Source organism: Tauraco erythrolophus, chromosome 4 (assembly GCF_009769465.1).
Source record: "Tauraco erythrolophus isolate bTauEry1 chromosome 4, bTauEry1.pri, whole genome shotgun sequence".
Taxonomy (NCBI): Eukaryota; Metazoa; Chordata; class Aves; order Musophagiformes; family Musophagidae; genus Tauraco; species Tauraco erythrolophus.
The window spans coordinates 78,492,692-78,504,721 of NC_141468.1; the positions used below are offsets into that span (position 1 = coordinate 78,492,692).

Here is a 12,030-nt window from a genome sequence, read left to right on the forward strand (position 1 = left end):
GTTGGAACTAGATGATCTTTGAGGTCCCTTCCAACCCAAACCATTCTATGATTCTATAATAAGTACTACCTTAATTCTCCTTTACTTTCCTGCCTCTAGCGGTTTAGATCAGTCGTGTGAAGGTCAATAGTAAAGGAATGTTGTGGACAGAGAGTTTATCCTTGTTACCAGTGCTGTTGTGACGCAGCTTCATAGCTACTGGTCACTGGTTTGTGCCATCTGTTACCACTGGTGTTCCGTGGATAAGGGGAAAGGACAGCAGTCATCTCATTTCTTTTTATTTCCTAGATGCTTTTATAGACTCCATCATTACATTAGCTGAGTACCTCTCAGTCTTTGTTATATCAGGCCTCTCATTGTCGTTTTTAGAGATGGTGAAAGTAGTCTCCTCATTTATGGAAGTGGTCCTGAAATGCAGAGACAGTGACTAATTCCTTGGTTACAGAGGGAGTCGAATCCCATCCCCTGTGGTTCCTATGCAGCACCCCAGTGATAGCTGAGAAATAAGCAGGATGTATGCTCTAGGCAAAATCCCAGCTTTCTTTCTCCAAGAACATGAGGTCCACCCAAGACGTTGTCTGACTTCTTGTCCAAAAGACATTACCTTTTCTGTTAACTTTACACCAAGTGAACTTCAGTCTTGAAGGGTGGACAGGAACTTTTCAAGATAAAGTGGAATTCTTCTGCCTCATTTGGGACAAACTGCAGTTGTATCTAGTTTTTGAGAAGAATATCTTCTGGATTTGTCTTAGACTTAAGTGGTTTCATTATCAGCTGTTAACTCCATTGACTCAAGTTGCTCTGTAAATAATTCCTGAGCTTTAAAAATAGCCGTGCCTCTATGTGTACTCACCTCTGTACACCTGAGTGAAAGGGATTTTGAAAACATATGAGAGAGAGGATGGTGACTTCTCAACTGAGATATAGAGCAGGGATATTACAGGCCACAAAGCAGCGGCGCAACCTATAGGTCTTGTTGCGGGCTCATCGGTCAGCATTAAGGACAGGATGATATGAATTAGGTCACTTATTCCATGGTTTGAAGATTAAGAAGATGCAAAAATTCAGTTTAGCTGAAGCTACTTTAAGGGTTGAAGATCTTCCAGTTAGTAAACTAGCTTTACATGAGTGTATGGAATGATGGTCAATGCAAATAAATGTTTAGCATCCTAGGAGAAAGGGGCAGGGGAGAGGGAGAGGAGAGAGAGAGAGAGATCCATACTATGTTATTCCTCAACTGTTCTATTCAATTTGAAAGGAAAACGTGCCATTTTCATTTTGCAACAAGGTTATTTGGAATGATTTTATTTGCTTTATGCTGGTGTAAGCGTTTAGGAGAACTTTCTGTGCCTGCCTAATGTGAGGATCTAGCCCTTAGTTTGACTTCTAGCTTTTTTTTTCTTAACATCATGCTAAGTCAGAAATACATTTTTTTTTTTTCCCCTCCTTTGTAGGGACTTGAAGTATTATTTTCAAAAGACCAATTCAGAGTGATTGCACACTAGACTGGATGCTGAATGGGACCTCAAACGTGACACTAATCTGCCACGTTCACTTTGAAAAAGCAAATTCTTTGTGTGTTTTCCTTTTAAAGTCAGGACTGAAGGCATCCTCTTTCCCTGCATGCAGTACTTGAGCTCTGTGGATTGAAGAAAGAAGGGCATAAGAGGAGGATATTGTTAACAAAATGAAATATAGCTTTGGCTTTTTACAGCAGATTATCTGGGAAGAGGGTCCTTCAGTGTGAGTAAAACTTGTCAGTTGCATGCTGATTAAAGTGTACTAAAAGACATACAAGAACTATTGAGGCTTACCTCAGCAAAGCTACATTTCCTCCGTTGTTTTGTTTGCCTTTGGTGTAGGTCTTGGCACTCTTTCTGCGAAGAGATGCTATCATTCCCTTCCTTTCCTCCATTCATTCACATCTGTGCTTTGCAAGAAAGGAAACTAATTCATGTAGGTAGGTAGCATGATACGCTCATTCTTTCTTCTCCCCACTTTTGGAAGAAGACTGTCATTGATTCATTGAGATGCTTTTCATATCAAAATTCACTGTAAAGACTGACCAGTATAATCTGTGGGAACAGGTGGTGTTTCTTGGTACATCTTGCTGAACTGGCATCAGTGATAGGTACCATTGCAACCAGACCGGACTGAAGTTTTTTGACGCATGAGCGTAAAATAATTTTTACCCCCTTGGTATGACTTACGAAGGGCACTGTGATAACAGATATTAGTTTGACCTTCAGGACAGCCTTCATGCCCTCCTCCCATGTGTCTACAAAGCAAGGTCATAAATTGCAGCAATAGAAGATATAAACGAAATACCAATGCTGTATAATGTGGGATATGCAATGCTTAAATATTCTTTAAAACAGGTTAAGCAAACCTCTTTTAGAAATGGTCTTAGATGTCAATAATATGCCTTCAGACAAAGGAAAGGATTAGGTGAACTACTGAGATTCCTTTTGCTGTACTTTTTATGATCTCTTGAACATATAAACAGAGCAGTGGCAAGCTTTTGGCACCTTTTCTATGTGTCGTCCTGTAAGAAATGATCTCTTGGAAAATCAATGTAGAAGACTGTCCCTAAACCATTGGGTAATTTGAGGAAATTCCTTCTCCTGAGTTTTGATCAGAAATCGAGAACTTATTTTTCAATATGCCTGTTAAGACTGTAAAGGGGTTTGATGAAATGGGTGTATGTGTGATACACAGCTTTGCAAGCAAGCTTTACTGATGGCAAATATATATGTGTTTGTGTTTAATGCATAGGAAACAATGTCATGAGGACCATCCATGGTGTAGGAGAGATGATGACCCAAATGGTACTGAGCAGAGGATCTGTATTTCCCATCAGTGTCCCTGATGTACAGCCAAGCATTCACCCAAGCAAGCAAGCCAGCACCTCAGACAGTGAAGATGTGATCGTAATGGACACCAAATTGAAAATCATTGAGATTTTGCAGGTAATAATGATTGGTGGAATACTACACAGCAGCCATTTCACAGTTAGTTACTTACTCACATAGTGGCAAATTCTGTTACCAGCATCCCTACTATTCAGTGGGCTGATCATTGTGAAAACAAGACTTTGATATGCGGAAGAATACTCCTCTCTCTGTGTGAACAACAGTACAGTTGTGATCCTCACTCTGTTACACCTAGTTCACTTCTGAAGGAAGCAGATGATGTAGAAACTCTCTGTCACTGTAAATGTGAAAAGGCAGAACTTATCCTTTAATCTGCCTCACTAATGTTTTCTGAAGTCTGTTTCCAATCTCATTAACTCTTATTTTACACTGGGGTAGGTTATTTGACTTTATTATTTGGCTTTTCCTTTACAGTAGTTTGGTGAAGGGCAGAACTGGACCTAGACCCACTGAAGTCATGAAAGGCCATGCACTTTGGAAGTCCATTTCAGATTTCCACTGTTTGAGAACAGTCTGTGGGCTGCTATGATTTTCTCCCAGCTGAACTGACAAGCTATATGACACTAGCATGCCTCCTGAGAGAGAATTTTCACTTTGTGCTATTGGAAAGTGAAGTGGCACACATTTGTTCTGTATATCAAATCCCAGTTTCTGTAATACTTATGGACTGAAGGAATATTTCCATGTTTTCTCTAAATTCTGCAGATCTGTTGGTACAATTGTCACTTTTGAAGGATTCCATTTGTTCTGGCTGGTTATAAGTGATTTAGATTACCTTAATTACTTGTCACCTGAAAAACTATCAATTGTTAGAGTATCTGCAATACTGCAGACTTGGTTCCAGAACTCCTTTAATTGAAGACTTATAGTGAAGGACAGAGTGTTATGAAGTTGTATCATCTAAATAATACCATTCGTGTGTATTGCTTCTCATTTTCATTTGTTTTTTGACCGAGTTTCTCACCATACTGTCTTGCTTTACTGGCTAATGCCTAGGAGGCTAACTCCAGGACACCACCTTGTCCTGTGCATTCACCTTGTCCTATGCCTTCCTTGTCTGCACACAGGCAAGGGAATCAAATTTTGTCTCATCCTTTCCTTTTTCACAGCACGTCCAGTGCAAGAGCACCCGGGATTGGAGAGCATTTAATCCTAGTTTGTCACTTAATCTGTGGTTTATTAGTTATGGTTTAATCACATGGTCAAATGACTGTAGATTAGCACGTTTTCATATGGTGGATGAATCACCATGTTCATATATATGACTAGTTCACACGAAATACAAAATAATTCAGTTTTGTTTAATATGCAATGAAGAAGGATTAATTTAAATCCCATTACCTTTCATTACTGTGCTATTACCCTAAAAAGCGAGTAAGAATATTTTAGATTTATTGTATTATCATGCAAAGCTAGTACAGTAATGATTAAAACTATTCTACTCTGAGAAGTATTTCTATTTATAATAATTTAATTCTCAATATATCCTCTTATTCCTTTAAGTAAAGGCATTTTTGACTTAATAATTTCCAAACCATTCTATGATTCTGCCATCAGCCAGAATTAAACAGATGGCCTGATAGCCTTAGCTGACTATGTGTGGACTTGGGAAATTTTTATTTTTAAAAATCTTGCTGGTATAATTATAGGGTGACTTGGTCATGGAACAGAAATAAACCTGCCTTTTTTCTTTTGTGGTAGAAGATTTTAAAGAAAAGGTATTGTTCCTTAAATTGACTTTTAATTGCTTTTAGATGGCATAGTCGTCGTTACCCTAGTCAAATCCTATTACAGCACTCTGGGTCTGGGAAGCTTTTCTGACTTTAGTTCGAGATCAAAGGAACAGGTTGCCAGCATTTGCTAAGTCATCACCTGTCGCCTGAGTCTTAATAACTTAATATACGTACTTTCATCACCACTGATTGTAAAATGATCTTAAACCTCTATCATCATACACTTATATTTCCTGTAGGCAAGGAGCATAAGTGTGGGAAACACTGAAACTCAGTTGATGTGCAGTCAGTTGGTGAAGTGTCAGATGTATATTTGTCAGTCCTTAAATTGGTAGGAAGGTCTCCAGCCGAGTTATTTTCCTCACTATTCCAATATAAAAGCAGCACTTCCAGGTTTGATTTGGGATTTTTTCCCTGTATGAGTTTTCGATTTCACAGCTGAGGATCAAAAGGCACCAAGAATTAGAAGGAAGCAGAGCATTGAGCGAGGCAGATCTCTGCTACCATTACCGTGGTAGCTTCCAAAGCAAAACTCTTTTTGCCACATGCTGGCAACGCTACTAGGAGCTCGTGAAGGATGTGCTGTTTGCTCCTCATATCCTCAGCTGATTGCTAGCAATGTAAAAAAAGACACCACCAGGCTTGTGCTTCACTTCATGGGAGCCCGGAGTTACTGCAGCATCGCTGCCCTTGGCTGTCAGGCACCCGAGAGGGTGAGCCTTGAGCCTGTCGTCTTCACTCTCAATCCCACTCCTCTTCTTGTCTTCATGAGGCATTAGAAGTCCAGCAGAAATATGATGGAATTGGATTCGACATGGGTTTGAATATACTGATCTGGCTCGCAGCCAGCGAGGACAAGGCAGCGTGCTGGAGCCCCCAGACAAATCCAGTCTGCTGCTTAGTATTCAGCAGTCAATAGGGTAGAGTTCAATATGGATCAGGATGGTCGGAAGGAAGAGAGAAATCCCAGAAAAATGAGAAATGTAATGGATTCTTTTTTTTTAGTGGACATACGTACTTAAAATAATCATGTATCTCTATACGTTCCATGACAGAAAAATCCTAACTTGTGCTACCAAAGGCAGAAGAAAAGTCTTATTTTAAACTTTTTTCTTGTAGTTTATTCTCAGTGTTAGACTGGACTATAGAATATCCTACATGCTGTCCATCTATAAGAGGGAGTTTGGGGAAAACAATGAAAACGTTGATAGCTCTACAACATCCCCACCTGACACACCAGGGATTGCCTCAGGTAAATGTTGCTATTGTATTGCAAGGTAAAGTAATTCTGTGTAGACTACTGCAAACAATGAACTCAACTGTACCAGAAGGATGCATGCTGCTCAAAGTTGAAACGCTTGTGGAAAAATGAAAATCTTGAGGAATCCCATAAAAATAAGATTTTTATGCTGGCCTGTCCCCCTCTGACAAAAATGTGATTCCTTTTTCCCATGATGGGAATTTATTTGCTTACTTGTACTCTTCCCAAAACACTGCACAATGACAAATGTAGTGGAGGGTAGATAATGAAAAAATGGTGGTGGTTGGATAAGAACAGGTTTAAGTGAGGCAAATGTGGTGTGGGAATGGAGTGGCCTTCCAGGGAGTGTTCCTGTGCGCGCAAAAGTGCTCCAAAGGCTGACAGCTGTCTGCGTGACCACCTTCAAGTAGGAGAGAATTGCTTTAATTGGAGATGCTCTATAACAGGGGAGTGGCTAAGGAGTACTAAAGTCTTCAGTAGTAAGGTATATTAAAGCTATTCTAAAGCAAAATGACATTGTGGTGAATGATTTGTCTTATGATAAATATTCTGAAGTTCATGTGTCTCAGCTGCTTTGTGGGGATTGGCTCATTTTAAAAAAAAAAGTTCATCACTACAATTTGGCTCTCCCTCAGTAATAGTAATACACAGTTTAACTCTGCCCCTTGTCCTATTTCTTTTCTACCACTCGTGCAGAGTGAATTTTGCCTAGTTGAGGAATGCATAGTTAGAGTTTTACTTGATAACATCTACTTTAAAGAGGAACAGAGTTCTTTTTTTACTGTACAGATTAAACAATTATCACTGGCTTTTTAAAATTTATTTTCATTTTGATTGTTTTCCAGCAATTGTTCCTGACATAGATGAAATTGCAGCTCAGGCTGAAACCATGTTTGCTGGCAGGTATGTTATCTGAAGTTTTATCTCTCTCTATTTATGTCTTTGTTCATGTTGATATTTGTCATGGACAATCTCTGTTTATTCTGTGTGTGTTTTCATACCTCTTCCTTCGATGACTACTTATTACATAGACAGAAAATTGCCAGAAGAGATCTGGATTTGAAACAAGTAAACAGCCTGGTTGGTATGGATAGCCATGGGATTGGAAATGACCCCCCTCTTAGTTGTAAGAGTTGGTAGGAAATTTTTGCCTTGTTCCCAAAGGCAGCTGGGGAATGGTGTACTGGTGTGTTGGGCTAAAACACACTAATTGTTTATTTCTCTTACAATGCCTCACATGGGTGCTTTTAAAAAAAGACCTTTTCTTGGCGTACCTTATGGCTGTAGCCCCAGATTTCTTGGATCGGTAGGTTACTGTTGACCCTCAGTTCCCACAGATTACATGGCCAGTTGTCATTGCACATGACGTGCACATGACATTGTCTTTGAACTTATTAAGAAAGTTATGTCAACAATAATCTCTTTCATATGATTCCTCAAATCAGCTGTGGACCACTTGCCATGATCTTCTGGACCACCAGAGGCCTGTAGATCACAAGTTATTCTTGCAGAGTTTTGGAAGTGGTTTCAGCTATGCTGTGAACAAAAAAAAGCCAGCACAGAAAATAGCCACACTGGAGAGTTATTACCATTATCACTATATTGGTTTAATTTTACGGGTATAATTATACCAGTAAAAATGAATTCCATTTAGACTTTACATTTTTTCTTGGAGCTAGGGAGAAGGATCTGCAATATGGGTGTCCTTATCTTTCCTCTTAGTCCCTTATGCATTCTGAGTCTTTACCAGTGAGAGCAATGCCTCCAGCCCTCTCCCTGAACTCCCGTAATGTAAAACAACACACAACCCTTGGCATCTGCATCTTTAAAATGAACAGAGAGACTAAATGATTTCTTGGAAACATTATTTCTGCTTTGATATGTTAAATGTAAATATGCTTTCTGCTGTTCCAGATTATAAATATGATTCCAGAAAAGTGATGCTTTTGGCAATTCTTACTATATTTGAGCTTATTTTTTCTTAAATGAAATTTTAATAGCAGCTGAAAAAGGAAAGAGTGAAAAGGAAAGGGCCAAATTGATCTCTGATGAAATGCTGTGTGCTTCAATTAATTTGGATTGGGGATGAGCTTGGCATAATTTATCCAAGACATAAATGAATGCTTTTGCAATATGGATTTTACTCACAATATTTGACACATTTCTCAGATACGTACTTTCATTCCATAGTGTCCGTTCTGCTACAAGATTGCTGCAACAGCATATAACTGTAGGACTGAAGTCCTTGTAAAATACGTTGAAGTGATGTTTATAGTTTACATCCTGCAGCATATTTGATTTGGTTTTAAGAGCTCTGGCAAATGAAGATTGTGTGTACAGGCATATTTATGTCAAAAGCTTTTATTTTTTCTTACCTATTTTACTTTATTTGATCCTTTTTTCCCCATTTCTGTTGCAGAAAGGAGAAGAACGCGGTTCAGCTTGATGACGAAGGGGGCAGAACTTTTTTACGGGTCCTAATTCACCTCATCATGCACGACTACCCTCCTTTGCTCTCAGGTGCTCTGCACCTGCTATTTAAGCACTTCAGCCAGAGAGCAGAAGTTTTGCAAGCGTTTAAACAGGTATGAGTAGGCATAGCGTTATTCCAGGAAACTGACTGCAAGGAAAGTCTTTCCAAAGACTGCTTTTCCTACCTAGATTGCTGTTTGTAGCATGACAGTGTTATTTCCTTGAAGGTCCAAATCGAGCAGAGATTTTTTTTTTTCATTAGATTTGAAGGTATGTGCTAGTGTGTATTATAGTTGTGCACCCAGAAATAGTTATTTCCGGTGTTGCGCTCATTAGTGAAAACGTAGATCCGTGGTGACAGTTGGGACACACGCATCTCACAGCGAGACGTGATGTAGTGATCCATCAGAGACAGAGTTGTTAGCTCATGTTCTGCAAGCGGTGTACCGGTGTCAGGAGTAAGGCTTCCCTCTCTTCAGGGCTACTTAGGCTGGGAACAAAGCGCTCTCGTTATTCATGTGGTGTTTCTAGTTCTAATTCAGGCTCTTTGCATTGTGCTTTACTGCATGATACAGATATGCCCAAACAACAGGAAGGGAGTAATAAAGCCAAGATTGTTTTCAGCTTTCATTCTTTCTGTGTGATAACGGTGCATGTGCAGGCTCCATGTGTCAGTGGATTAGGGATGGGGACATCTGATGTCATGGGACTGGAATACAGAGACATCTCTGTTACGTAACCCTATGTAACATATGTTGATAAGACCATCTGATGCTTATTTCGGGAGTCTGATAGCGTGGTGTCTCATCGTTATGTAAGATGTGGAGGTTTATTTTGTTTAAAAACAGATGAATGATAAAAGACCTGGAAAGCTTTTGTTTAATGTTTTTCCACTGTACCATAATGGCCTTCTACCAGACTGTTAAAGTGAGGCCTTGCTGGTTAGTTGTATAAATAGCTGTTATTCCCCAGTAAACAAGGGTTGAGTAGCTTCGCATGTTTTCGTAAAGCAAAGAAAAGGCTAACTGACAAATAAACTGTAGAGAAGACCAAAAAAAAGACTGTAGAGAACATCAAATAGGAATGTCTACGGATAAGGAGCAGTCATAAATTCTGTAAAACAACAAGGCTTTACCGAGCTAAGAGAGCAGATGATGAAAACTTCCTATTACAAAATAGAACATTTGCCTGCACGTAGTAATTTTTTTTTCAAAGAATGTCTCTATCAGTGTTCTTATCTGCCATGTGACCTTAATCTTTTACAAAATTGTGATTTCTTAATAATGCTTATTGATTTACTGTAAAGATTGTTGTTAGGTGGTGTTTTTTTTGTATATGATCTTCATTAATGATCTTGGGAGAACAAAGAGCATTACAAAGAAAGGAAATATGTAGATCATGCTAAATCAGGAACTACAAATAACAGTGAAATAAGCCTAGATAATTTGAGCAGTACAAAAAAAGAAAAAAAAATCAGATTAATCTTAGTAACAGGCAACCACTTAGATGGTGGGAAATTACATGAACCTGAAAGTGAATTTGTGAGCTTCGTTCAAACAAGTTTTTCTAAGCTGGCCTAACAGTGTTAAAATTTGTTATTTTTCAATATTTTGTTATATTGATGTAGGTGGTTATTAAAGATGCTGACCATTCTGACTTTTATTTGGATGTCCTTATTCCTTCTCATATAATCCTTTGGTTTTTTTTCTTTTTCCTTGCGAAGTGCTGTGCTGATATGTTAAGCTATCTCTAACTGTATTGTTTTAATACCTTGAGGATCATAGTCATTGCATCAGAGCTAACTCAGCATAGAACTCAAGTGCTTGTAAGTCTCTTTGTGCTGAGAATGTTTCACGGTGTGTTAAAGAAGGTGAGAGAACGTTGTGAATGTTATAACTGTCCTGTTTCGGGCAACCACAGTCTCCAGCTTTGTTAAAAGTTTTCGATGAATGGAGACTAAAAAGCCCATGTGTGCCATGTTTCAATTTCATAGGGAAGGTTACATAAAACACCTGAAAAGAGGGGCTTTGAATGGAAACTGTCAAGCAAATTGCCCAGGCCTAAGTGCTGGTGCTACTGCTGTCATACCTTCACAATTTTCTATACTTCCAGGTTCAGTTGCTGGTGTCTAATCAAGATGTTGATAACTACAAGCAAATCAAGGCTGATCTCGATCAGCTACGTCTGACTGTAGAAAAATCAGAGTTGTGGGTTGAGAAGAGCAGCAATTACGAGAGTGGAGAGGTGGGCGACAATCAAACCAAAGGGGGAGAAGAGCCAATAGAGGTGAGTTTAAAGCCTTTGCTGCTACAATTGTTTCAACATTGATAGGTAGTTTAATGAACAACTGCAAATTTGTGGTCTAGTTAAAGCAGCAAAGCAAGAGTGTGTAGTAAACAGGATGAGCTTTAGGATTAGCCAGAGTAGGCGATAAAACCTCTTTTATCAATGTGTTCAGTGTTCTCTCTTGTTGCTGTCAGTACCTGTGTTCTTATGTCACAGAGTTGCCTTCCCTTCCTGCTAGCAACTAAGTCACAGTGTATGGCATCACTCTGAGGCCACGGAAGTAATCTAGGGATCATATGTGGACAGTTGTGTTGACTTACTGGAAGAAAGAAGTAGAACACAGTACCTGTTCCTGCAATTAGGGGAGAGGAGCACAATCAAACCCTTATTTTCAAACATCATGAGTAATCCCACTCTCCACCAAACATAAGACTGACCTAAGAATATTGAGATTTTGTAGGCAAACAAACTTTTTTTCTGACTCTTGCCACCCCACACTCTCAGGCTATATCGTGATTGAGAAACTTTAGAATTTGAATCCAGAACCATGAAGACCCGATTTCTTTTAAATTTGATTTAACATTTAAATCTTGTTTTTCAGTGAAAGCTGAGGTCCTCATGTAATCACCGAAGTCTTTAAGCAAATGCAAAGTGTTGCAAAAGTTGCTATGATTGAGGTTTGTGGCATAACAGTAAATAGAGCAGGCTTTCCCACCAATATTTTTTCTCACTTTTCCATTTTCATCAGGGGAAGGGGGGAGATATGAAGAACTGTGATTTTTGACACAGCACTTTCCTTGTTCTCTTCTGTGGTAGAGTCTCCCCTAACGGAAAGAAAATGGGCAAGGAAACCACCAGAGGAAGTTTAGTAGGAAGCCAGGTGGAAATTATTCAAGACTGTGAAGCCAATGCATTGAGGAAAAATAGGAGCCATTGAGAAAAGACAGGAAGTTTGCAGATATCTGACTTACACTTGGCCTTTCAAATGGGAAGGTAGATTTCAAGTGGCTTCATACAGACGAAAATCCAACATTTCAAGGGAGAATCCTTATTTCTTGGGACAGTGTAGATCTAACTCTTTCTCTGATATAATTTAGCTGAATTTAGTGGTGTTAGAACTGTGGAGGAATCTGGACTTACTAGCTTAAGTGTGTGGGATTTCTCACTTTCCTCAAGTAATAACTCTAGTAGAAAAGAAAATATTCCTATATGTATTTAATGAATGGAAAAGGTAGTGGGGAAACAGGACACAGAATTGCAGTAGGATAAAGACAAGGTGTTTTAGCTGTAATACACTTAAGTGTAATAACATCCTTTTTATTTCTATGGATAGCTGCGATAGCAA

The 12,030-nt window shown here is 39.0% G+C and overlaps 1 protein-coding gene across 1 annotated transcript in view; it reads left to right on the top strand.

Annotated features, from left to right (window-relative positions):
• The window catches only part of ITPR2 (inositol 1,4,5-trisphosphate receptor type 2), a 261,956-nt gene that overhangs the window by 100,264 nt on the left and 149,662 nt on the right, over positions 1–12,030 (top strand). Inside the window, exons 22-26 of the mRNA XM_086611258.1 lie at positions 2,776–2,969; positions 5,786–5,918; positions 6,773–6,830; positions 8,347–8,512; positions 10,512–10,685. Coding sequence (XP_086467384.1) covers positions 2,776–2,969; positions 5,786–5,918; positions 6,773–6,830; positions 8,347–8,512; positions 10,512–10,685 — 725 coding nt within the window. The remainder of the gene's footprint in view (positions 1–2,775; positions 2,970–5,785; positions 5,919–6,772; positions 6,831–8,346; positions 8,513–10,511; positions 10,686–12,030) is intronic.